This window comes from Sebastes umbrosus, chromosome 23 (genome assembly GCF_015220745.1).
Source record: "Sebastes umbrosus isolate fSebUmb1 chromosome 23, fSebUmb1.pri, whole genome shotgun sequence".
NCBI lineage: Eukaryota > Metazoa > Chordata > Actinopteri > Perciformes > Sebastidae > Sebastes > Sebastes umbrosus.
Genome location: NC_051291.1, coordinates 15,604,370 through 15,631,240, shown reverse-complemented (window position 1 = coordinate 15,631,240; position 26,871 = coordinate 15,604,370). Strand labels below are relative to the sequence as shown.

The 26,871-nt window shown below is 38.1% G+C and overlaps 3 protein-coding genes and 1 long non-coding RNA gene across 9 annotated transcripts in view; 1 reads left to right on the top strand and 3 right to left on the bottom strand.

The window, feature by feature from the left end:
* Positions 1 to 7,232, top strand: part of LOC119482655 (proline-rich protein 5-like) — a 30,621-nt gene extending 23,389 nt beyond the window's left edge. For 3 of the 4 annotated variants that reach the window (XM_037760372.1, XM_037760371.1, XM_037760369.1), the window contains 3 exons: positions 1,414 to 1,492; positions 2,155 to 2,309; positions 6,997 to 7,232. The gene's annotated coding sequence lies outside the window, so the exon portion shown is untranslated. The remainder of the gene's footprint in view (positions 1 to 1,413; positions 1,493 to 2,154; positions 2,310 to 6,996) is intronic. The other variant, XM_037760370.1, reaches the window with a different exon arrangement.
* napepld (N-acyl phosphatidylethanolamine phospholipase D) lies at positions 1,942 to 17,884 on the bottom strand. Of its 3 annotated transcripts, none has more exons than XM_037760374.1 (10): positions 17,605 to 17,881; positions 12,071 to 12,146; positions 10,122 to 10,235; positions 9,805 to 9,945; positions 8,652 to 8,876; positions 8,412 to 8,515; positions 7,302 to 7,467; positions 7,000 to 7,148; positions 6,523 to 6,637; positions 1,942 to 2,315 (listed from the first exon to the last, which is right to left on the bottom strand). In XM_037760374.1, the coding sequence occupies exons 1-10, from the start codon at positions 17,742 to 17,744 to the stop codon at positions 2,184 to 2,186; spliced, it is 1,362 nt and encodes a 453-aa protein (XP_037616302.1). In that variant the 5' UTR covers positions 17,745 to 17,881; the 3' UTR covers positions 1,942 to 2,183. The 3 variants fall into 3 exon arrangements, with proteins under 3 accessions (XP_037616302.1, XP_037616303.1, XP_037616304.1); XM_037760375.1 differs by lacking the exon at positions 17,605 to 17,881 and adding an exon at positions 15,472 to 15,776; XM_037760376.1 differs by lacking the exons at positions 1,942 to 2,315; positions 6,523 to 6,637 and adding an exon at positions 6,829 to 6,894 and having other exon boundaries at positions 6,941 to 7,148; positions 17,605 to 17,884.
* A 642-nt stretch (positions 17,885 to 18,526) lies between these two features.
* On the bottom strand, positions 18,527 to 23,972 carry yeats4 (YEATS domain containing 4). The gene is made up of 7 exons (XM_037761217.1): positions 23,704 to 23,972; positions 21,202 to 21,321; positions 20,993 to 21,059; positions 20,731 to 20,825; positions 20,547 to 20,636; positions 19,915 to 20,002; positions 18,527 to 19,537 (listed from the first exon to the last, which is right to left on the bottom strand). Exons 1-7 carry the CDS (start codon positions 23,752 to 23,754, stop codon positions 19,368 to 19,370), a joined length of 681 nt encoding a protein of 226 aa, XP_037617145.1. The 5' UTR covers positions 23,755 to 23,972; the 3' UTR covers positions 18,527 to 19,367.
* LOC119483139 lies at positions 21,707 to 23,397 on the bottom strand. Its single transcript, XR_005205628.1, has 2 exons — positions 23,033 to 23,397; positions 21,707 to 22,600 (listed from the first exon to the last, which is right to left on the bottom strand). It is a non-coding gene; the product is annotated as an uncharacterized LOC119483139 (long non-coding RNA).
* Positions 23,973 to 26,871: the final 2,899 nt, after the last annotated feature.

The window sequence follows — 26,871 nt, the reverse complement described above, 5'->3', positions numbered from 1 at the left end:
GACATACTATACTATGATTTTTTTTTTTATAAAAATTTTTTTGACACCAATTTTCAATAATACCATGACTTTTTAAAAAAAAACATTTCAACATACTACAGTGGGACATTTTTTCGACATATACTATGACTTTTTTAATTGAATTTTTTTCAACATACTTTACTATGACTTTCTTATGACATTTTTATTTTTTCATCATACTATACTATGACTTTTTTCGACAAACTATACCATTTCTTTCTTTTTCTTTTTATCGACATACTATGACATTTTTAATTTTTTCAACATACTATACTATGACTTTTTTCGACATATTATACTATGACTTTTTTTTTAAATTTTCGACATACTACAGTATGACATTTTTTCTACATACTATGCTGGCTTTATTCAACATACTATACTATGACCTTTTTCAATTTTTTCAAGATACTCTAGTATGACTTTTTTTCGATATACTATGACTTTTAAAAAAAAAATCGACATACTATACTATGACTTTTTTTATTTTATTTTTTTAGATATACTATACTATGACTTTCTTATTTTTTGACATACTATGTCGAAAAAAGTAAAAACTCATAGTATAGTATGTCGTACACATGGCTATATGTACATGTCATATACAAGTGCCTTTTTTTAAAATGTGAATTTAAGATGATCATCCAAAATGATAAAGCATAAAGGTTATTGTAATTTTCCATCAGACATAAATACCAACAACTGTAAAGTATTCTGTTCTGTTTGGTAATCCTACTCTAAATTGCTGCTGACAACAAGAAACAAACACAGTGAAATGCAAGTTATATTTAATGTTAGATTCATTGACAAGGATCAAGTGTAAGCCACAGTTTGGCCTTGTAGTTATAACTAGGCTACTAAATTAAGTCAACATTGTGCTGTCAGCTGTTTGTACATTCAGGCTTAAAAGATTCAGCATTATAGATAAAACATGAAATCACTTGAACAGCAGAGTACTAAAATGATTCTACTATTACTCTGAAGCAACTACATCGGTTGACTTCAGCTCTAAGAAGTGAAAATGTGAATGATCACACTGATAAGCAAAGAGAGAAACAAATGTCTTTGTGCTGTGGTTTCAGAGCATCAAAAGCCAAATGTCTGAGGCAGGAACAATGCACAATATTTGCAGTGCATGAAGCTGAACCCAGCTCAACTTCTGCCTGCATCTGACAGATCTTCAGCAGCACTTTGTATTGGCATACAGTGGTTGGGGATTTATATTGGAAGACAACAACAATAGATATTCTCTTACATTTCTGCATCTCGTAGAGTTTTGGGTTGGCCAGAGTACATTCAGAAAAACAATACCTTTTGTATTGTGGCATTAGCTAGCACCAATCACTACTCTACATAATGTTCTAATAGGTTTTTTTTCCTGTTATACTACAGCTCACAGGAACTTCAAAGTCCAGCTGTGTATCAACGTAAAGCTGCATCACACCGTCTCCAGTCCAGCTTCATACTGAAGGTATGTTGTTCCCTACATACAAACGTATCATCACCAGTTACTCCATGTGAGTTTAATTCTCATTGTATTTCACTATTGAATTTATTCTTGACTAGAGGAGTAGTAACTTAAAAACAACTACTGTAAAATTTGCAAGTTTTTAAGTTACTCGTCCGGTCTGGGACATTGTTTCTGCCAGAAGGCTTTTCTCCTCACAGCTGAAAGCTTTCTGAAGCAGAGCGCAGACCACAGAAACTCTTGACATTGATTCACACCAAAATTCAAGTTATCACTTCATGGAAACAACATTTAGCAGCAGAAAAATCTCTAAATATGACCCATGTAAAACTGGTACTTTTAATCCTAATACAAACCTTAGATCTAAATCTTATTTGTGACTTGAACTGCATATTAAATTTTTCTCGTGAGGAAAGAATTTTACACATTTTGTGTAAACCTAATTAGGCCGATTTTTTTTATAGTGGAGTCACAGCTCTTGTAGGTAGTGTTGCCCACCATTAAAATGAAACGGCACAAACACTCAGTATGTAAACAGTATTGTGGAACATTTTAATTTCCTATTTTCAGTTGGGAGTAGCTGCTTTCCTCTATATGCATTTCAAACTTTAATGACTGAAGTCCATCAAAATATGATGGCTCTAATGTTCTGCACTTTGTTACAGACACACGGCCCACGAAGCACCACAGAGGATCAGTCAAAGACGTCTCCTTCCCGTGAAGCTACAAGGCGGGACTCCCCATGATGCAAAGTGAAGAAGGATCCTGGCTTCAGTCCTTTCTGTTCCAGGGCCTCTCTGAGACGAACCGGCGGCTCCAAGTAGTACTGGATGAAGGAGGGACAGGAAAGTCATAAAATAGTCAAAGTATTGTATGTCCAAAACTAAATAAGTCACTTTTTTTTTTAAAAGTCATATTATATTGAAATTAAGTCATAGTAGCACGTCAAAAAAATAAAATAGTTATAGTAAATAGCATGCCTAAAAAAACCCAAATAGTAATAGTATAAAATGTCTAAAACAGTTATAGAATAGTATGTCTCTCTCTCCTCTCTCTCTCTCTACACCTCTATCTCTCTCTCTCTCTACCCTTATCTCTCTCTACCCTCTCTCTCTCTACCTACCTCTCTCTCCTCTCTCCTCTACCTCTCTCTCCTCTCTACCCTTATCTCTCTACCTCTCTACCCTCTCCCTCTCTCTACCCTCTACCTCTCTCTCTCTCCCTCTACCCTCTACCTCTCTCTCTCTCCCTCTACCCTCTACCTCTCCCTCTCTCTCTCTACCTCTCTCTACCTACCTCTCTCTCTTCTCTCTACCTCTCTCTCTACCCTTATCTCTCTACCCTCTATCTCTCTACCTACCTCTCTCTCTACCTCTCTCTCCTCTACCTCTCTAACCTTATCTCTCTCTACCACCCTCTACCTCTCTCTCTCTCTCTCCTCTACCTCTCCCTCTCTCTCCTCTACCTCTCCCTCTCTCTACCCTCTCCACCTCTCTACCTCTCTGCCCTTATCTCTCTTCTCTCTACCTCTCTAACCTTATCTCTCTCTATCCTCTACCTACCTCTTTACCCTACCTCTCTCTACCTCTACCACCCTCTACCTCTCTCTACCTCTCTCCTCTACCCTCTCTCTCCTCTACTTCTCTCTACCTCTCTACCCTTATCTCCTCTACCCTCTACCTCTCTCTACCCTTACCTCTCTCTCCTCTCTACCCTCTACCCCTCTATCTTCACCTCTCTACTCTTATCTCTCTCTACCTACCTCTCTCTCTCCTCTACCTCTCCCCTCTACCCTTATCTCTCTACCTCTCTCTACCTCTCTACTCTCCTCTCTACCTCTACCTACCTCTCTCTACCTACCTTTCTCTCCCTCTACCTCTCTACCCTTATCTCTCTTCCTCTCTACCCTTCTCTCTACCTCTCTCTCCTCTACCTACCTCCCTCTCTCTCTACCTCTCTCTCCTCTACCTCTCTAACCTTATCTCTCTCTCCTCTCTACCCTCTCCCACTCTCTCTACCTACCTCTCTCTCCTCTCTACCTCTCCCTCTCTACCACCCTCTACCTCTCTCTACCCTTACCTCTCTCTCTCCTCTACCTCTCTCTCCTCTACCCTCTACCTCTACTCTCTACCCCTACCTCTCTCTCCTCTACCTCTCTCTCCTCTACCCTCTACTCTCTACCCCTCTACCTCTCCCTCTCTCTCTTCCTCTCTACCCTTCTCTCTACCCTCTCTCTCCTCTACCTCTCCCTCTCTCCTCTACCTCTCTAACCTTATCTCTCTCTACCTACCTCTCTACCCTCTCCCTCCTCTCTACCTCTACCTTCTCTCTACCCTTATCTCTACCTCTCTACCCTTAACCTCTCTCTCTCCTCTCTACCTCTCCCTCTACCTCTCTCCTCTACCCTCTCTCTCCTCTTACCTCTGTCTCTCCTCTACCTCTCTCTATTCACCTCTCTACTCTTATCTCTCTCTACCCTTATCTCTCTCTCCTCTACCCTCTACCTCTCTCTCTACCTCTCTACCCTTATCTCTCTACCCTCTACCTATCCCTCTCTCTATCTCTCTACCCTTATCTCTCTCTACCTCTACCTACCTCTCTCTCCTCTACCTCTCTAACCTTATCTCTCTCTACCCTCTACCTACCTCTTTACCCTACCTCTACCACCCTCTCCCCCTCTCTACCTCTCTCCTCTACCCTCTCTCTCCACTCTCTACCTCTCATCTCTCTTCCTCTCTACCCTTCTCTCTACCCTCTCTCTCCTCTACCTCTCTCTACCTACCTCTCTCTCTCCTCTACCTCTCCCCCTCTACCCTTATCTCTCTACCTCTCTCTACCTCTCTACTCTCCTCTCTACCTCTCTACCTCTACCTACCTCTCTCTACCTCTCTACCCTTATCTCTACCCTTCTCTCTACCTCTCTCTCCTCTACCTCTCTAACCTTATCTCTCTCTCCTCTCTACCCTCTCCCACTCTCTCTACCTACCTCTCTCTCCTCTCTACCTCTCCCTCTCTACCACCCTCTACCTCTCTCTCCTCTACCCTCTACCTCTACTCTCTACTCTCCTCTCTACCTACCTTTCTCTCCCTCTACCCTCTCTCTCCTCTACCTCTCTAACCTTATCTCTCTCTACCCTCTACCTACCTCTTTACCCTACCTCTCTCTACCTCTACCACCCTCTACCTCTCTCTCCTATACTTCTCTCTACCTCTCTCCCCACCTCTCTCTCCTCTCTACCCTCTCCCCCTCTACCTCTCCCTCTCTCTCTTCACCTCTCTACTCTTATCTCTCTCTCTCTCCTCTCCCTCTCTACCCTTATCTCTCTACCTCTCTACTCTCCTCTCTACCTCTCTACACCTACCTTTCTCTCCCTCTACCTCTACCTCTCTCTCTTCCCTCTACCTCTCTACCCTTATCTCTCTTCCTCTCTACCCTTCTCTCTACCTCTCTCTCCTCTACCTACCTCCCTCTCTCTCTTATCTCTCTACCCTCTACCTATCCCTCTCTCTATCTCTCTACCCTTATCTCTCTCTCCTCTACCTCTCTCTCTCCTCTACCTCTCTAACCTTATCTCTCTCTACCATCTACCTACCTCTTTACCCTACCTCTACCACCCTGTCCCTCTCTCTACCTCTCTCCTCTACCCTCTCTCTCCACTCTCTACCTCTCATCTCTCTTCCTCTCTACCCTTCTCTCTACCCTCTCTCTCCTCTACCTCTCCCTCTCTCTCTACCTCTCTCTCCTCTACCTCTCTAACCTACCTCTCTCCTCTCTACCTCTACCTTCTCTCTACCCTTATCTCTACCTCTCTACCCTTAACCTCTCCTCTCTACCTCTCCCTCTCTCCTCTACCCTCTCTCTCCTCTACTTCTCTCTACCTCTCTACCCTTACCTCTGTCTCTCCTCTACCTCTCTCTACCTCTCTCTCCTCTACCTCTACTCTACCCCTCCCTCTCTCTCTTCACCTCTCTACTCTCCTCTCTACCTACCTTTCTCTCCCTCTACCTCTCTCTCTTCTCTCTACCCTTATCTCTCTTTCTCTCTACCCTTCTCTCTACCTCTCTCTCCTCTACCTATCTCTCTCTACCCTACTTCTCTAACCTTATCTCTCTCTACCCTCTACCTACACCACCCTCTACCTCTCTCCTCTACCCTCTCTCTCCTATACTTCTCTCTACCTCTCTACCCTTACCTCTCTCTCCTCTCTACTCTCTACCCTCTCCCTCTACTCTCTACCCCTCTACCTCTCCCTCTCTCTCTTCACCTCTCTACTCTTATCTCTCTCTCTCTCTACCTACCTCTCTCTCTCTCTCCTCTCCTCTACCTCTCCCTCTCTACCCTTATCTCTCTACCTCTCTACTCTCCTCTCTACCTCTACACCTACCTACTCTTACCTCTACCTACCCTCTACCTCTCTCTACCTACCTTTCTCTCCCTCTCTCCCCTTATCTCTCTTCCTCTCTACCCTTCTCTCTACCTCTCTCTCCTCTACCTACCTCTCTCTCTTATCTCTCTCTACCCTCTCTCTCCTCTACCTCTCTAACCTTATCTCTCTCTACCCTACCTCTCTCTCCTCTCTACCTCTACCTTCTCTCTACCTCTCTACCCTTATCTCTCTCTCCTCTACCTCTCTACCTCTCCCTCTCTCTCTCTACCTCTCCCTTTTCTCTCTACCTCTCTACCCTTATCTCTCTCTACCTCTACCTACCTCTCTCTCCTCTACCCTTATCTCTCTACCCTTAACCTCTCTCTCTCCTCTCCCTCTCTACCACCCTCTACCTCTCTCTACCCTTATCTCTCTACCTCTCTCCTCTACCCTCTCTCTCCTCTACTTCTCTCTACCCTTATCTCTCTACCTCTACTTCACCTCTACCTACCTCTCTCTCCTCTACCTACCTCTCTCTACCTACCTCTCTACCCCTTCCCTCTACCTCTCTGTACCTCCCTCTACAATATAGTATCTAAAAAAAAGTCAGGTTAGTCATACATACAGCATCAATTGGTCAATAACTAAGTAACTGTATACACCTACCTCATAGGCGAGAGCAAAGGTTCCCCAGTGAATGGCCACGGACTGTTTAGCCTGAAGGTCTTGGTGAATCTGAACAGCCTCTTCTGGATCTACATGCTGCCCTTGCATCATATCCCTGAAAAACAACAGAATATATGTTTTTCTCTTTAAAAGGGCTTCGTGGTCTTTTAAAACTTCCAATGCTACAGTATATTTGATTTGTACATTATAACAATAAGCAAATAAATGTAATCTGCAGTGTGTTATTTATCAATGACGTGTCACATGTGCAATCCATTACAACGTCTCTGCCATTTGTAAAGTTCAGTTGACATTATCAGAAATGTGTAACTTCAATATTACTGGAGTCATACTGAACAGCACCACGACCATGTCAGCAAAAACTGGACATTATAGGCATCATAAAAGTAGACTTTATGGCAGTATAGGTGTACCTAATAAAGTGGATACTGTGTGTGTGTACATTATGAACAGAACCTGGGCAGGTAAGCTCCGATGGGGATTGCTGCAAGGTCAAATGGTCCGAAGCGCCGCCCGATCTCCTGAAAGGAAGCGCAGTAGCCGGTATCACCAGCGAAGAAGAATCTATGGTCCGGACCCAAGATGGACCAGCTGCCCCATAAAGACTGAGAAAAAGAGATAAAGAGTTATGTTTGTGTGCTAAATACGCTTTCAACTCAAAATAAAAAATGCCTCAGCTATTGGATTTATATGTAAGTGTATATGGTTATGTCTCATTTAATAAACTTTATATCGACTCAATAATAATGAATTATTACCTTGTTATCGTCCAGCGCGGTGCGTTTGCTCCAGTGCTGAGAGGGTGTGCAGACAAATGTGACATCATCGTGACCCGGGACACAGTTCTCTTCCCACCAATCCAGCTCCATCACATTCTCACAGCCCGTCTTCACCAGCCAGTCCATTAATCCCAGGGGCACGAACCTGTGAAACACACACATACATTTCATTAATGGGACTTTTTTTTCTACATTTATATGACATACTTTCCTGTGACGGTTTGAAAACCTTTTTGACATACTATACTATGAATTTGAATGATATTTTTATGACATGACTATTTTACTTTATGATTTAATTTTTCATGCTATACTATGATTTTAAAAACCTTTTATGACATACAATGACTTCAAAAAAATCACAACTTTTTTATGACATACTATGACTTTCCTTATATTTTTAATGAATTACTATACTATGACTTTTAAAAACGTTTTAAAAATGTTTTTATGACAAACTATACAATGACTTTTTCTAAACTTTTATGACTTGATATATTTGTATGACCTACTATACTGACATTTTTATAATATTTTTAGAACATACTATACTATGACTTTTTATAATATCTTTGACATACCATAAGACTTTTTATAATATTTTTATGACATACTATGACATTTTTAATAATATTTTATGACATACTATACCATGACTCTTTCTCTATTTTTGACATACTCTACTATGACTTTTTTATTTATATATTTTTATGGTATGCTATACCATGACTCTTTTTGTAAACTTTTTTTTATGACATACTGAGTTTTTAAATTAAAAAAAGTGAAAACGTCATAGTATAGTGACTATACTATGACCTTTTTATGACATACTAGACAATGACTTGAAAAAAACGTTTTAAAAATTTCTTATGGCATACTATTCTATGACTTGTTTTTAATTATTATGACATACTATGACATTTGCTTGTTTGTTTTATTTTTTATGACATAGTATATTATGACTTTGTTTTTACTTTTTTTAATGGCATAATAAAATGTAATTATTCCAAAAGTCTGGCATACTCTAATAATGCACTTTGGTTTAGAGTGTAAGCTAAACAGTATTACTATAGATCGTACAACACGTACCAGCGTAGCTCCCCTCCAAAGCGTGAATTAAGACTGGCAACAGATCCAGCATCCAGATGGTCATAATGAGAATGACTGATGACAACAGCATCGATCCTGGGCAGCTGTTGGCAGGAGGATAAACGATGAAACCGAGGTAATGAAACAACACCTGGGTCAAATATTTTGAAATAGTCATTTGCTTTTTTTCTACGGTGAATTATGTTAATAAGGGAAAATGAAAAACAAAAAGTACTAAACCTGTTCCACAGTGCAGGGGGGCCCTCTGTACCTTTTGGGACCCATGAATTGGAACGGTGAGGCCCTCTGGCTAAAAATTGGATCTGTCAGAATATTCAGCCCGTCCATTTCAACCAGAACTGTGGCGTGACCCAACCAGGTGACTCTCAGACCTGGACCAGAGTCAGAGAGGTCTGGGCTCTGGACGAAGTACGGTTCCATGACAGGGAGCTCGCTGTCCAGAGCCTTCACAGGAAGGAGAAAGGGGAAAAGAGAATGATGAGTCTAAGGACTTCATCTGATCATACTTTTCAAAAATGAACCCTAATCCCCTAATAACAGACCAACTGTTCTACTTTCTACAAACATTACAGTGCTAAACACAGGAATTAACACGTTGTTGCTGCTGCTTGCAGGATTTATTCTCAATTAAAAAGAAAAAAGCCTTTCGAGCAACTTCATTTTGTGTGCCTTGAAGTTTCATCTCTGTTCAGTATTTATGCACATAGTTTACACGGCTAAATCTTAAAACACACAGTATATTTACAAAATGTTGCAAGCTACCTTCTCATCATCACATTTTGGATCTATCTATCTCTGGTTGTTGATTTGTACACCCATTCGCATATAACAACAAAACTGTGCAATCAAGGGGTTAAACATTTTTCTGTTGCTGTGTGAAAGCAGTGTTTGAAGCCCGTTAAGCTCTTACTGAGCTCAGCAAGGTTTCCACCAGGAGCTATGAATACTGTGTTGGTTTTCAGAGTCGACAAAGGGCAACAATCCTACTAACAGAGGTGGGAAATACTGATCACTATAAGGATAATATAAGTAAAGCTATGAATTGGCTTGACCCAATTTGATACATTGCCTTTATACAGAATCATTGAGTACGATTTTATTTAGCTCTGAACTCATTCCCAAGAGCTACATCAGCTTTGTGATCAGACAAACAACTTTTTAAAGGTATTTAAGGGGGTGAATTTAGGGTGGAGTTATCCTCCATATCATCCACTATATACTGTATTAAATTGGGGACGATTAAATTTAAAACATCATCTATTACTGTCTGATCCAACACACTATTGGGACTTTGATTACTTGTGACATTATGGAACAAAGACAAAAAAAATGTAGTTAATGGCTCTATAATTGTAGTCCAATGATTACCCACCTCTTTACTAGTTGGTATATTGCTGTGATTTTTATCCAACAACAGAAATCTGAGCAGGGTGGTGTAGGAAGGGAACCGCCATGTGGGCCAGGGGTTGGTCCAGCGGCCGTGTTTGTCCCGACAGGACTTTGTCACTTCCTCCTACGATCAAAGTAAACAAGACATTTTAGCCATTTATTTTAGACAGGTAGAAAACTGGAGAGATGGCATGCTGAGGTCAGGAGTTTATGGAAATGAGTTGAGGTGAAGGCGGAAGAAGTGATGTGTAGAGGAGTAGGTTTTAGGGGACGGGGGGATGATGGGAAGTGAGGTTGTACCTCCAGCCGGTAGTCCAAGCGGAAGCTCTTGCGGGAGGAGCGAGAGGAGCTGCTCTTCCTCGGGGTCTGAGGATCCACCTCTCCACCCTCAGCACCTCTCAGCACTTCACCATCCTGGAGGACAAACACAAACACACAGTGATGGAGTCAAATTGCATTCTCCAAGGCATTGGAAACAGGACAGGAAATTAGCACCATCAACCAACCATCATTGAGACATCCTCTTGTGCCCTCAAATTGAAAGAAAGATACAAATTTGAAATCATTTTCAGCTTCTGGTAGCTTTGGGTGTAACAATCCCGCCTTTACTATTATCTGCACTGATTCAGCATCGCACTCCTATAGCACTGTCTGACTCACAATCGATACAGCAGAACCAAAGATATCTTCTTTGGTATTCCATGCATTCTTCTGCCTACCTTAAAACATGGCGCCTACATCACCCACAATGCAACTCGATCACCAACAGTTCAGTCAGAGATTCGGGTGTGTTATGCTAGTAGCAGCGAATAGAGCTTCAAGCTGCTAGCCTCAAGCAGAGATGAGGAGCGAGCTACACAGGTCTGGTGAGACTTTTTCACATATGCAGTGGTACCCAAGACCTGTTAAACTTGTAGTAGGCAGAATGTTATTTATTATGTAGGCATGACCTTTCAGCATATTGTAGTTCAAGTGTTCTGAGAGAAAACTAGACTTCTGCACCTCCTCATGGCTCTGTTTTCAGGCTTTAGAAAAATCTAGCCTGTGACGGGAGAGTTTGGCCAATCACAGGTCATTTCAGAGAGAGAGTGTTCCTATTGGCTGTTCATTCAACGGAGGCAGCTGTCAATCACTCGCGAACTCCAATCAAATGGTCAAACTAGGCAGCGCTGATCAAATATGAATCAATATTCTGTTACTGTAATGCCTATTTCTCACCTTTTCAGAATCATCTTGTAGTGTACTGCAAAATGAGAAAGTTTGCTCCGGCTGGTGGCCGGTGCTTGGTATTTCCTCAACAGATCTCGACATGGCTGCAGGGTCACAAACTTTCTCATTTTACAACTAAACAGTACACTACAAGATGTTTCTGAAAACATTTGAGGCGAGAAATAGGCATTACGGTAACAGAATATTGATTCATAGTTGATCAGCGCTGCCTAGTTTGACCGTTTGATTGGCGTTCGCAAGTGATTGACAGCTGCTCAGAGATGGTAGGCTCTAGCTCGGCTCCGATTGGTTGATTTACTCAGGTCTGTGAAATCTTGCAGATGCCGTTAGGAGCACCAGAGGACACCGGAGGACACAGGGGCACTACTGTCAGGATATAGTGACTGTTTTATAAAAATAACTTTAATAACTTAAGCTCCAATTCTACCCACTGCAGCTTTAACAGACTTTGATGTGTGAAATCAGCGGAGTTCCCCTTTAACAGGTAAAATCAGTGGAGTTCCCCTTCAACAGGTAAAGCATGGATCAAGAAACTCAACACCAGTGACTGTTAATAGACCTTTTCTCACAGCAGACAAAATTGTAGTTAATCGCAAACTGTAAATGGCATGTCAATATGTCTGCTACTGACATTTTGACATGTCATAGCATTGAAAGTACGAGTGTAATCAATAACACTGATAGCAACTACATTCCATTGAGATAAGCAAATTCCTGCTATTTTGCATGCTGGTTCACTGGAATGGCTTCCTGGGACACTTAGATGGAATTAAGCCATTGTTAATGTTATTCGTTCCATCTGTGCTTTTCCTGCTATGACAAGTCAAATGTCTGAATGAAAAAGGTCCATTTTCATAGAAAATTAACAACCATATTTGGACAGCTAACAACAGCCGAAAAAACATACCCCCAGACAAAACGGGCGTCTCCAAAATGAGTTTAGAAACATGCATTTTGTTTCACAGTAAAATGTTATAATTTACCACATCTTGTTGCGAGTTGATGAGTAGGTTGCTTACCTCCACCAGGCCTTGTCTCTCCTCCAGAGCTGCTCTGCCTGAAGATGATGGCCTCTCCATGAGCTCACCACCACACCTAACACACAAACACAAACACACTTTTAACAACACAGTCAGCAGAACCACAGTTTTCGACTGCTGGCTCTCAAACGACTCTTATGAAGCACCACAGGTGCACCACGGCATCACATACAGCAACGAGAACAGAGCACATTAAACAGCTCACAGTTAAACCATAGTAGTTTGCATATGAGACAAAGACGATAATCATACGCACAGCGAGATTAACTTCACTGTATTCAAATGACACTACTATCAGGGGTGATACCACAGTGCACCCAATGCAATGCCTCAACCTCGTTTCAAAGCAAACCTATCAAGACTTATTAATAGTGTCTCCGTTTTCACATTAATCTTATCGCTCAACATCTCGTTGGCAGGAAAGCTTGTGATACAAGTTGCCTAGTGAGGGTGACGGATACAAAAACACAAATAGCACGGTTCTTACTCTTGTGTAATACTGATTGGGAAGTAACTGGTGCATGCATGATACAAAAATAATGAAGGCAATCCATATTAAAAAAAGGCCACATTAATTATTAATACGAAGTGATAATGCTAGACTGTATCTACTATTAAATCACATGGCTGCTTCATTACAGGTCCAGTGCAAGAGCCAAAACTGCTCTGACCAATATTCCTTCTTGGACAAGATCCACCTCAAACATGGTGGTGCAATATTAAACTTTGAGTCGAGCCCTAAGCTGAGCTACAGGTCTGCTTTCAGCTTCACCTTTTTTGTAGGAAAAGCTGCAAGATATGAGAGTAAATTTGACATTTTAGTTTAAGAGTAGGAGAAGAAAACACCTACATTTAGTAGGCACAAAAATTAATGTTGGCACCTGCATACTCCAAAGTCAGCAAACCTAATCACAGCCCTTCCTTATCCTGCTATTATCCACAGCAATCACAGCGCAGCACACACCCTTACTAACTACTATGCACTCATAAATGATTCCTTCATGCACTTATAGAGAATGCACTCATGAGAAAATGCATTTGAGGGTGGCCTTCGTTGCTATCCCATATTGATTTAGATGTGGTCCCTTCGTGGCATGATATCGATGAGAGGCTAACATATAGAGACATTTATGACTATGTCAGGTATACACACCAATGCAGTAATGCAACAGAAGCCCCACAATGCACTTGTGCTCTTAGGTGAACTCTATACATTAAAGCTATGGCATGCTGATGATGCACTCAGCCTCATGAATGGACTTTAACTGCACAGACACACAGACTCTGTGGGACAACAATGGAGCTCTGTGGATGACAACCAAACAAAGATCTACGTAGCCAGCCAGCCTGGTGTGGTCATATAAACACAAATATAGCCTGAAGTGAGAGTTCCTCTCCTTCTCTGTAGTCAAGTTAAATTAAATCATTCTATTAAGTCATCAGACAGGGTCGTCTCCAAGTTATTTGAGGAAAATCACAGTATGTACACTGTTTGTTAGGGATGCACTGATACCGGATCGGATATCGGGCCGATACTGACTCAAATAGCTGGATCAGGTATCTGTGACAATAGGGCAAATCTATCCAGTTCAAATGTATGTTTATATACTATATACTATATACATTATACTGTATACTGGAATTTTATTTCCTGTTTAAGTTTTGACCAATATGTTGCTGCATTAAAAAGGTTTACACTTATTCCTGTTAAGATTTTTTTTACCAAGTTGTTGGTGTACGATTTATTATTTGAATAATAAATAACAATTCACTAATTTTACATCTATGTATTTATTTGTTACATTTTGTTTTACAAAGTTAGGAAAACAATATTAATGTCAAGCTTGATGTTGCCTTACATATAAAAGAATGATCCCAGTCACTTCCTCACAGTGAGGCATACAGCTTATTGATTAAAAAACTGGTATCAGATTGGCAGGCTACTTGGTCGATTACCCAAAGCCCAGGTATTGCTATCGGAACTGAAAAAGTTGGATCGGTGCATCCCTACCATTTGTGAAGGACACTAAATAGCTAAAAATCACTTTTACCTAGCCCAGATTTCCTTCATGAAAGCAGGTAAGTGTCCCCACAAATGAGCAAACAAATGCATGATCACACAAGTCAAAACATAAATCAGTGTTGGAATTTAACTTTTTTTGTCCACCTGCCACTGTGGCTGGTGGATTCCAAAATCTACCAGTCAAGTCAATTCAATTCAATTTGCTTTATTGGCATGACTGTCAGGTGAACAATATTGCCAAAGCGTCAATTCAATAATAAATAAAAATTAAAAAAAAGAACAAAATAAAAACAAAAACATATATAAACACATATATATACAATTCATTAAGCAAATTACAATATATAGATATTTAAAAATAACATGCATGGAAGAAAACAATAAAGAAGTAATTAATGTTTGTTGTGTTAACAACACAAAGCGCCTGGGTCAGTCCTTCATGCTGGTAGCCATCAGGCTCCACAACCAGGGCTGACCCCCATATGAGAACTATGAAGACATTAAGAACTTTAAACATGCACTATCTGCAACCATCTTGGACCACTGGCGCATTTTACACTATACATCCTATATACCACTTTATAGACTGCACATATGTACATATCACATTTATTTATTGACAGACTGCACACACTATGTTCACCCATTCACTCTTTATCTTTTATATCTCTATTATTGTTTTTATAATTTTTGTGTACCTTTACCGCTCCTGTGTTTCACTCTGTTTGCTGATTTTGCTGCTTTGACACCTGAATTTCCCTTCGGGGATTAATAAAGGTTCATCTTATCTTATCTTATAAAACAAACAAACAAATAAATAAAAAACAATTAATAACAATATATTGCAATATCAAAAGGATAAATGTAAAAAAAAAATAAAAAAATAAAAAAAATAAAAAACCATGAATACCAGTCACTCAATAGATTGTTTTTTGGGCTTTGCAAATCTAGCAGCCACTTGCATATTTTACCAGCATTTGGTGGCTGGTGGGCTGATGCTAAAATTTCCAACTTGCATAAATGAGTCTATAATCCTTAAAATGACTGACTGCCAAACCATTTTAATAAACAGCCTTAATACCTTTAAGACATCTGTCAACTATTTCCCCTTTAAAATGTGTGATCAGACATTGACACAGACAGGAAACACAGCAACAACAACACTGGCTACATTATTAACTTCTTCTGCCAAATACAAGAAGGGAAATGTAGCAATATGCTACAGACATCTAGCAGAGCATAATGTGTCCCATGGGGGAAACACTGATTGCATAAAACAGATTACCACAGGGCCACCATACACTCAACCTTATGTGCTGCAAAACATGCGAGTTGTTGCTATTTACAGCCAACTTACCTGAGGAACTTGAACGCAACAGAGCACCACCAGTTGTGTTGTCTTAGCTGTTTGTTGCATTAACGTTCACCATAGTTACTATGTTAATGCGAGCATTTATCAGCAGCTGCACGGTTCACTGAGCATTTTACCAATACACTTTACATTACTATCACGTTTCTGTTAGTCAATAGCGAGTGCAAACTTAATAAAACGACAGCTAATGGTGCTGGAGAGACGTGTTTCAGAGGTAAGTCGTGTTGGTTTAAGTGCAGCAGCAGCAGCAGGACGGTGAGAGCAGCTTTAGTCTGCAACCAGCTCTGTGACTGTGACGTAGGTGCTAAACCCTCTGATCACGTGACCCGCCTAAAAACTCTCTCTGTGGCTGCAGGCTGCTTTTATAAATAACTAACACTAAAATAGAAAAAGATAATATTTATTTTACTAAAATAATAAAAGTCTTACTCACAAAATATTTCTAAAATTTGTATCTTATTATTGCACTAGTGCAGATAAGTTTACGATTATTACTTTTTTCTGGTTTTATTTTCTATCTTTTTTATTTAAATTTTCATGTGAAGCAGTCCAGTTATTTATTTCTCTTTTTAATACTGCATTTTTAAATCGAATTTTAAATTTATTTATGAATTCATTAATGTATTTTTATATATGATGTATTTATTGACTGATTTATGGTGGGGTTTTTTTTGGGGGGGGGGGGAGAATAATATTTACTATACTAAAATAATAAAAAGTCTTACTCACAAAATATTTCTAAAATTTGTATCTTATTATTGCACTAGTGCAGATAAGTTTACGATTATTACTTTTTTCTGGTTTTATTTTCTATCTTTTTTATTTAAATTTTCATGTGAAGCAGTCCAGTTATTTATTTCTCTTTTTAAAACTGCATTTTTAAATCGAATTTTAAATTTATTTATGAATTCATTAATGTATTTTTATATATGATGTATTTATTGACTGATTTATGGTGGGGTTTTTTTGGGGGGGGGGGGAATAATATTTACTATACTAAAATAATTACTCACAAAATATTTCTAAAATTTGTATCTTATTATTGCACTAGTACAGATTATTACGTTTTTCTGGTTTTATTTTCTATCTTAATGTTTACATTTTCATATGAAGCACTCAGTTATGGAGGACTTGTATTCTTAATTCAATTTGTTAAGCCAGTTATTTATTTCTCTTTTTAAAACTGCATTTTTAAATAGAACTTTTTTAATTTATTTATGAATTCATTAATGTATTTTTTATATGATGACTGTTTGATGGTGTTTTTGTGAATCCCTTTTTAAGCTGAACTATTTACTGATGGATTAATATTTCATTTGTAAATTCTTTTTATAATTCTTCTTTTCATTGCCCCATTAAAATGTCAAATGATGAATTACTTTGTAATGTTGTCCATTTACCCATAGAGTAATAAATACATTTGTAAGCAACTTTATGAATGCAATGTACTTATTAAAGTATGTATTGTTAAGCACTTTGAGCTGCATTTTTTTGAATGAAAGGTGCTATACAAATAAAGATTATTATTATTATTATTATTATTATTATGTGTGTTATATTATGCTTAATTTGGTAAATAGAATTACCAATAATAATAATAATAATGTCAAGAAAAGTAGCCGTGTAGCTGATTTATTTTCTTATAAAGTAATTTAGGCAAAGCTATTTTTGTTTAATTAATCAATTCTTTATTTATTAATATTATTTTGACACATCTAGTCTAACGGCTACTTGCATAATAAATAAAATGTGTAGCCCTATGCTGTGTATTAGATATTTAAATTTCAGAATTAGATTAAAATGTGATCTCTTTAAATAAAATACACTAGATTTGAATACTTTTTGACCACCAATCACCATTGTTGTTTCATCTACCTGGAAATGGATGGTGAATTAATAATCCATACCCACTCATTCACTGCAAAAGTCACTTTATGATTGCATGTGTGATCAGCACTGACTATGTTAAAGATTACACATTTCATAACTTAATTATAGCCTTTTAGAGATAACTGATAAATGTGAAGATACTATACTATAAATGCTATGCTCCCATGGGGACTTTTGAAGATGTTTTTGTACTTCACTTGGGTACAAAAGGGGAGAGTGTAGTCTTACCTTGAAGTGCTGCTAATGAGGGACACCTGGACCAAGTTGGACCAGAGGACACAAGCTGAGTTCAGTCGCTCGGTGTGTTTACTAAACTTATATCTACACGCCAGCAACATATGCACAGGCCTGAACAACACTGTCTCCATTCTAGCTCTTTGTATTTGACCATATTTGTTTGGGAGTTTTAATAAAGTACAGCTAGAGGATACAAAGTTGCAGATGTGTAACAACTCGAGAGAAGTAGTAAGTTCAGCATCCGGAAAACAACAGTGTCAACTTCCTGCGAGATGCTTTCAGGGACTCTCTAGGAAATCTGAAAATTCACCTCTTGGTTTTAAAATGTTTAGATCCAAACACATTTAGATTTTGCTTTTTTTTAATCATAAAGAAATTTAAAAATTGTCTTCTCAAATCTGGAAAAGTTTCAAACTTGTTTGTATATATATATTCTGGAGCTGCTCAATAGAATATGTTTGCTTTATGGCTAAAAGCTTCAAACTTTCCTGTTTGCTGCTGCCTTTTATTAAACCAGATAATGATCTTATAGACTGCACTAGAGCTTTTACTCGTGTGATATATTCTATTTTAGCTTCCATCCTAGCTTTTAATTTGAGCTTGTTTTTATTTTCTAATCTTTAATGTTTTTATGTTTTTATAACTGTTTTAATTATGTCTTTATGTTCTTTTGCACTTTGTCGCAATGTTCTTGAATGTTTATGTAAAGCACTTTGAATTGCCCTGTTGCTGAAATGTGCTCTACAAATAAAGCTGCCTTGCCTTGCCTATGGTGATCCTAATAGTTTTTGCATGGAGAAAACTTTTCATTAAATATCACCAACTCTTGCAGAGTACTAACTGGCTATACCAGTCTTTGAACAACAATTCTTACTCCTAATGTATTAAAGGAGTTACTTGAATCAAGGCAGAAAACTTTTCAACCTTTTCATTTCAGTGGGTACAAACTTCATGGTTACATCAACTAAAATACAATCATGCAGTCACTGCAACAGCTGACAGGTTATTATGAGCCCCTGAACCCTTTAAGCAATTTCATATCCAGCTAGTTATCCATGTGGACTAGACAGGATCAGGATTGACAAGCAGGTCAAACTCTGCTCCACTTGGCATCAAAGATCAGGGTTTAACCTGTTCTGCTCTATTCAACGTGTCAGAACATATGCCATTGTCGTGCACAATGCTAGGTGTAAATTGTCCGCCCGGCAGTATGCTACTACTGACTGCAGCGCAACACCTGTAGTCCATCATGTTTTACCCAAAGGGTTGCAATAGAAGAATCGTTTACAGGCAATACTGTAAACACGTTTACTTTATATAGAAAACTGACAGATCAGTAAAAGAAAACACAACAAATGAGCTATTTACATTCAAAACTGTGGATATCTCATCAGGTAGGTGTGAATACTGACCTCTGCTCAGGTTCACTTCACAGGGATGTGAGGAAAAGCCCCGCTTCGACGCAGGATCAATTACATCAAGATGACTGAACTAGATTAACGTTGCAAAAACATAGCAGAAAATGCCATTTATTTTAACATTCTACCTCACAGCCAGCTGATCCAGCAATGTTTGGGTAGAAAAGACAAAAATGGGAGGTGTATAAAGAATAACAACACACAAGTTCAGATTTTTCAGAGCTGCAATAAGATATATCATGGTTATTTTCTTCTCTGAGCCATGTGATATTGAGTGTCACAACAATGCCTTGTTTTTTTTAATCACCTATGTGTGTGATTGTGTTTGTCCATTTCTCAGTGCTCCTTGTTGTCTCCGTCCTCCTCCAGTTTCCTGATCTCTGCCTTCAGGTTGTTGATGTTTTCTCTGCTGGCTTTTAGTTTGTCTTTCAGCTCTGATATCTCCTGGCTGGTTCTCTTCTTTGCTGTTTCCATTTTCTCCTTGGTCCTCAGCTCCAGCTCATTGACTGCAGACGCAGGAAGACACATAAGTGTGATGACAGTGACTCAAACTATCTCTGTATTCCAATACCCATACTACCATACTACTTAGTTCACAACATCCAGTTGTATTTTGCAGTATGCAAGCCAGCATGTTTTTCTGGCTTTTTCTGTGCAATGCTATGATGCAGTAGTATGTCCCTAAATTATGCATACTGCATGCAACAGCACGTACTTTGAAAGGGCAGCTGCAGTATGTACTCAAAGTAAAAAGAAAAAGTATGCGATTTGGAACATAGCCAAGTTGACAGTCAAAACTGTGGTATACTAGTCTGTATATAAACATGTGTGTCTTGTGTTTCTACGTGTGTGTGTGTGTGTGTGTGTGTGTGTGTGTACATACATTCTGTCTCATGCTTGTATGCTCCCAGGGTGAGTTGTCTCGATGTAGTCAGTAGCTGCTGCATCATGGCTGTAGGATCCTGGAAGATCTGAAAAATTACAAAGAAAACAGAGTCAGGTGCATCTCGCCCAGTCTCACACAAAGTGGAAGTGATATGTGATTTATGTTATTTATCATTTATGGTGGCAAGTTTAAATATTATTAGTAGATAACAATAATTATTAATAGGCCTAGCATTGTCAGAGTAAAAGAACATATAAATTAATGCAGTATAGTAACTGTGGTCATTCTATTAAGTTTAATATCAACAAATGGCTTGTTGAGAACCAACAATGTCGGCACTGATGACTGTAGGCTACTCACACTGCACTTGTATTTTGTCCGCTCATGTTGTTTAATTGTATTGTATATGCTTTTTACCAGTGTAATATGTTCTGAATTATTGTAAAAATGTGCTTATTTGTATTATTGTAGGATGCCTAACAACGTCCGGCAAAGGGACTGCCAATGAGAACTAGCCTCTTGCCTAACTCTGGTACATTTACATTTGCTTGAATGTTGATTAATGTACATTGTCCCTTTTTTTCAAATTAAATTAAATTTAAATAGCTACAGCACGAAACAAGGCGTACCATTTCATCATAAAATTCAGAGACAACGGTCTTCTTAGGCATGGCACTGGAGTCTGACTGGAACAGCTTCAACAGATGGTACAGAGTCACCTGAAACACACACACAGGCACAAATCAATAAAAGCATACTTTTTTTTATATCAAGATGCAAAGCAGCTCAGTAAAATATCAGTTAGGCTCTCACAGGTCTCTCATTGGGGTCAATGAAGAAGATCTTGATGATGATCTCGAACTCCCCCCAGCCCGTCTCTGTAATCTCATATGGAGGCTTAGTCACAACTGGAAGGAAGAAGAGAAACACATTGAGCCGCTATACACCTGCTCATATGATGTAATATCAATTCACATTTTAACACAATTAAGTACAATCCACAGGAAACAATACATCTTCTGACAATAAAACAGATATTCCTCATCCCATACTTGTTATATAAAGGTTGACTCACCTCTCAGTGGGTTACCATAGCTCTCATGTAGCTTGAACTGGATCTTCTTCACATAAGCAGACATATCCTGGAAGAACAATGTTATGTATTTATATATAAACCAAAGAACTTAACAGTGCGAGTCGTTGGCTATTGTCTTTTCAACTAATTACAGTGTGTCAATATAAATGCCAGTATTCTATATACTTGATGTGATCTGGATGTCTCACCTCATTTCTGTAAGGCTTCACATAGACAGACCACTGATGTGTGTGTCCATCCTCTTCTCTCTTTTTCCCAAAGTAACGGGCAACGTTGCCAAACACAATGGGCTTCACAATGGTTATTCCCTGGGGATCACAGAGGATAAACATTGTATTAAATGAGTGTATTAAATGAATAAAGTGTAAAATAGCCAATACATCTTGTTTGTTCCTTGCTACTGATAGAGAGTTCAATCATCCAATCCACCAAACAACTCAAACAAGAGTCAATACCAACAGGACAATACACTGTTTACCATTGGCAGAGCATTTTGGCAAATTTTTCTTGGGCGCTACCCACATAATCAGCTGTGCTGCTCATCCCACAAATGCATGATCCTTACACGTTGGACATCATTGTGAAGGTAAATAAACAGGCTTTCCAACCATGTAAAATACAATGCCAATTAGCATTGTAACAACAGAGAAATAATCCACCAAACACAAGTTTCCAAACTTTTTTTTCCCAGTTTATGAGTGTGAAGTAGATTTATATATAGATAATGCACATTTACACGTAGCTTTTGACAGACAAGAATTGACATCCATATTTGAAATATAGTATATTTAAAGACTTGGGACAGTGAAATTAGACATTTTTGTTAAGCGATTGTCTACAGTGTACAATAAATTTCAAATTCAGGGATGGATATGAGAGAAAATGTTGAGAGAATCTAAAGGACTGACTCATTTAATTGTGCAAAGCTGAAATGAGCCTGAAGTGATATGGTGTGCACCTTATGGGATCAGTATGCACACTGCACAATATTGTCTGTTTTGTGAGATTTGCAAAAAATATGAACTTTCTTGATAAATTGGTCAAATAACTTTTCCAATCACCAGTGGTTTTCTAAAAGACTTGCCTCCTCCCTTTCAAAAAATATTATGAATTTCTGCAATACTATGACTTTTTCATGACACTGTCTTTAGACTTTTTATAACCTTCATGACTTTTTTATGACATACTGTACTAAGTCTTTTTTAGTGCATACTATACTTAGACTTTTTTATGGCATACTGTACTTAGACTTTTTTATGTCATATTGTGCTTAGACTTCTTTATGACATACTGTACTTAGACTTCTTTATGTCATACTGTACTTAGACTTCTTTATGACATACTGTACTTAGACTTTTTTAGGGCATACTGTACTTAGACTTCTTTAGGGCATACTGTACTTAGACTTCTTTAGGGCATACTGTACTTAGACTTCTTTATGACATACTGTACTTAGACTTCTTTATGACATACTGTACTTAGACTTCTTTATGACATACTGTACTTAGACTTCTTTATGTCATACTGTACTTAGACTTCTTTATGACATACTGTACTTAGACTTTTTTAGGGCATACTGTACTTAGACTTTTTTAGGGCATAGGCTACTGTGCCTAAGACTTTTTTTAGTGCATACTGTACTTAGACTTTTTTTAGGGCATACTGTACTTAGACTTTTTTATGTCATACTGTGCTTAGGCTTCTTTATGTCATACTGTACTTAGACTTCTTTAGGGCATACTGTACTTAGACTTCTTTAGGGCATACTGTACTTAGACTTCTTTATGACATACTGTACTTAGACTTCTTTATGACATACTGTACTTAGACTTCTTTATGTCATACTGTACTTAGACTTCTTTATGACATACTGTACTTAGACTTCTTTATGTCATACTGTACTTAGACTTCTTTATGACATACTGTACTTAGACTTTTTTAGGGCATACTGTACTTAGATTTTTTTAGGGCATAGGCTACTGTGCCTAAGACTTTTTTTAGTGCATACTGTACTTAGACTTTTTTTAGGGCATACTGTACTTAGACTTTTTTATGTCATACTGTGCTTAGGCTTCTTTATGTCATACTGTACTTAGACTTCTTTATGACATACTGTACTTAGACTTTTTTAGTGTATACTGTACTTAGACTTCTTTAGGGCATACTGTACTTAGACTTCTTTATGACATACTGTACTTAGACTTCTTTAGGGCATACTGTACTTAGACTTCTTTATGACATACTGTACTTAGACTTCTTTATGTCATACTGTACTTAGACTTCTTTATGACATACTGTACTTAGACTTCTTTAGGGCATACTGTACTTAGACTTCTTTAGGGCATACTGTACTTAGACTTCTTTATGACATACTGTACTTAGACTTTTTTTAGTGCATTCTGAACTTTGAACTTAGACTTTTTTTTAGTGCATACTGTACTAAGACTTCACAGAGGAGAAACATATATATATGTATATATATATATATAAAATCATATGAATGTGTTCCTGTTAAAATACTCCCCAACGAAACAATAATAGAAAACATAACAAAGAAGCTAGGTGGGTAACGTTACATTAATGTTGACTTAAAACTGTCTTTGCTCAATTACTACTAAGGTATTTAAAAGCAACACACTGAGTAGATAATAACACCAGACTGCTCCACTGTGACGTTCCCGGTACGTTACCTTAACTCGCCCCCCGGAATCTGGACCAAATTCAGTCATCTTCTTGAACATAGTCCGGTAGAGAGAGAGAAGTTGATCTAGTTCAGTCTATAGACCTTCCTTTTGCTCCACAGCGTGTATCTACATGTAATAAAGCTGCCATTCAATCATTTAAAGTGTGTTTCTACACAGCCAGCGTTTCTCATTTCAAACAACACAGCCAAACAAACAAGCACCGGAAGTGATGGGTGTAGCGTGGTAAGTTGCACGGTAGGAGTGCGACGTCGAGAACATTTAAGGTTCCGGTTGATGGAGGCAAAAGCGTCGGACAAGTACAATGCTGCATGTATTATTATTATTATTATGAATAAATATGTATTAATTTGCAGGACACATTCAAATGCGATTTTATCTTTCCTTTATCAAAGTGACCAAATTACTGTACTTTCACTAATTTCATGAATTCCTAACTAGTTTTTCTTAATCTATCTTAAAGGTCCCATATTGTAAAAAAGTGACATTTTCATGGCTTTTATATTATAAAGTAGGTTTAAGTTCTATATAAATACTGTGAAAGTATCGAAACGTTTAATCCACAGAGAAATACACACAGTCCGTATTCAGAAACTGAGCTTTTGAAACAAGCCGTCAGGATTTTTGTCCTTTTTTGATGTCACAAATCTACAATATTTAGACCATTTCAACGTTTTAAACGTAAATATTCGTAATGTGTCCCAGTTTATTTCCTGTTGCAGTGTATGTGAACGACATCAGCTGACAGGAAGTAAACATGGACCCAAGCTGTTGCCTAGCAATGCAATTCTGTTGTAATTCCATTGAAATGCACTAAAACGGAGCGTTTCAGACAGAGGGTAAATACAGGTATATTCAAGCAGACAGCATGAGGAAAATATATCTTTTTTTAAACATTAAAGTATGTAAACATGTTCTAGTAGAAACCCAAAATACATGCATGAACCTGAAAATGAGCATGATGTGTCCCCTTTAAATCACTTATGCAATGTAGTTAGGTATAATTTCATTGAAAGTGGTGGGATAAAAGATGGGTGTTTACAACTGTTTGCAAAAAAGAGTTCCGTTTATTTTTTTAAAGTGATCATTTGAAAAAACATTTTCCTTATTCAACTTCCCTCATAGGTGGATTAATTAGATGGTGGCCCTAATTGATGAGTAATAAAGCAGCACTATTATAGCCTAAGGGTCCAAGGGGTTTACAGCCATTTAAAGACATTGTAGATAATGGCCTTCAATTAGGTAAACATTTCAGTCATTTTCACTCACTTGCACCCTTAATGTAGTAAATATTTACACTTACACAATTTTGTATAGTACTTGATAGTAAGTAGATTGTACCTACAAAATAGTAAATGTCAGCATCTCTACCATAGCTTTTTGATAAATTTGTTTATGCACCTTTATCAAATCCCAAAATAACATTGGAAGAATGCATTTTGAAAGATCTTTTACTAAATAATGCTGGAGAACTTGTGGATCAAAATCTCATTTACACTGGCTTAAAGTAATTGATATAGTTTGTCCTTAACCTGATGCCCATTCTGAAGAAAAATTAGGTACATTATATTCAAACTATGTACAAAGGACAGCCAGAAAACCAAACTGAATTTAGAAATGTTTTATTTTTTAGGACAAATGACCATTTGATCATTTTTTGGCTACCATGTGCCTTTCCCCAGACAGGGAATGTGTTATTAGAACAACATTGCTGGCAGTAGTACAAGATAAGAACAGTCCCCACTGGAAATAATCTAGAGGTGACCCCATTAATTTAACAACCCAGGTTACATTAATAATAGATAATAGGAACTCAACCTTTCATACAGCCCTGAGAAGTCCTGCTTTTCACAGGGCAGGTGTGCATAGCTATGCTGATACAGTTGCAGGTAGAAAAAATCTCAACTGTAAATGACTTATTATATATAATGTTACGAGTCTTCACCTTGTTACACCTTTGGCGAGATTCAGTTTGGGATCACACATAAACATTTTTACATTATCTGTTACAATAAAAAAGTGGCTGAAGATCAGATAATGACTAATGAAAATATATATCCTAACATTACACCATGCAAGTCAAATACTGAAAACATGCACCAAAAAAAAAGATACTTTCCAGCTGCTTGTCTTGATGTAACAGTCAGCCAGACTTCCTCTGGACTGGACTGTTTCATCTTCTGTAGTGATGTGGACCTGAAAACACTTACCTTCAGCGCTGTGGAGAGAAGAAGTCAGCACAAGACAACTGCAGTGACACCAAAGTACTCATACTCAAAAGCCCTGCTCAAAAATGCTCTTAATCTGGCTGATCAGACCTCTGCTCAGGATGACATCGAGTGGAGCTTTATGTACATAAATCAAGTATGAACCTGACACATTTAACACAGTCTGGAGAAAAGGTCCAGTCAGACAAAAATAATTAAAAACCACTGGTGTGCAGGGGCTTTATACCGCATTAACAATATTTTAAGGAATTGTTCAAGTGAACTGGCATTCATATTTTAAGCCCTTAAGTGCAAAATGTTCCACTCTTTCACATTGTTTCTTTTGTACAAAACCCCAATTTACAATGTTTCATTGCTCTTTTCCAGAGTTTACAAGGCTACGGGAGCAAATGGATTAATATCCATGAATATGTAACACCCTTTTTAAAAAAAAGTATACCGTTAGAATAGTAATACATTTCAAGATGATCATTTAGGTTTTGTCTGATTAACATCTTTTCATCAAAGTTCAGAGGGATTCCTGTAGCCCTTAGGGTCCACAACCTTTACAACCATCAAATACCTTTTAGACATGTAATATTTCAGAGGATAGTCATGGATTTTAACTGATGTGACGGATTAAAAAAAGTAAAAAGAAAAGAAAAAACAATTTTGACAAGTAAACCAATAATCTCCAGAAAGACAAAAAATGAAACAGAAGATTCTTAGACAATAAAGGGAGTTATTGTGGACCATATAAACAGGAGTTGTTTGCTGCCCTGCTGTGTAAATCAACAATGTTAGTTTTAATCTCATATTCCTTTGTTATGAAGTACAAATGGAACAAACAGCAATATGACACTCCCTGATTAAACACTGTTGCAGCACCACAAAACATTTGTCTGCCCCATTTGTATTTATTGAAATTCAATCATTTGTCTAGCCTTAG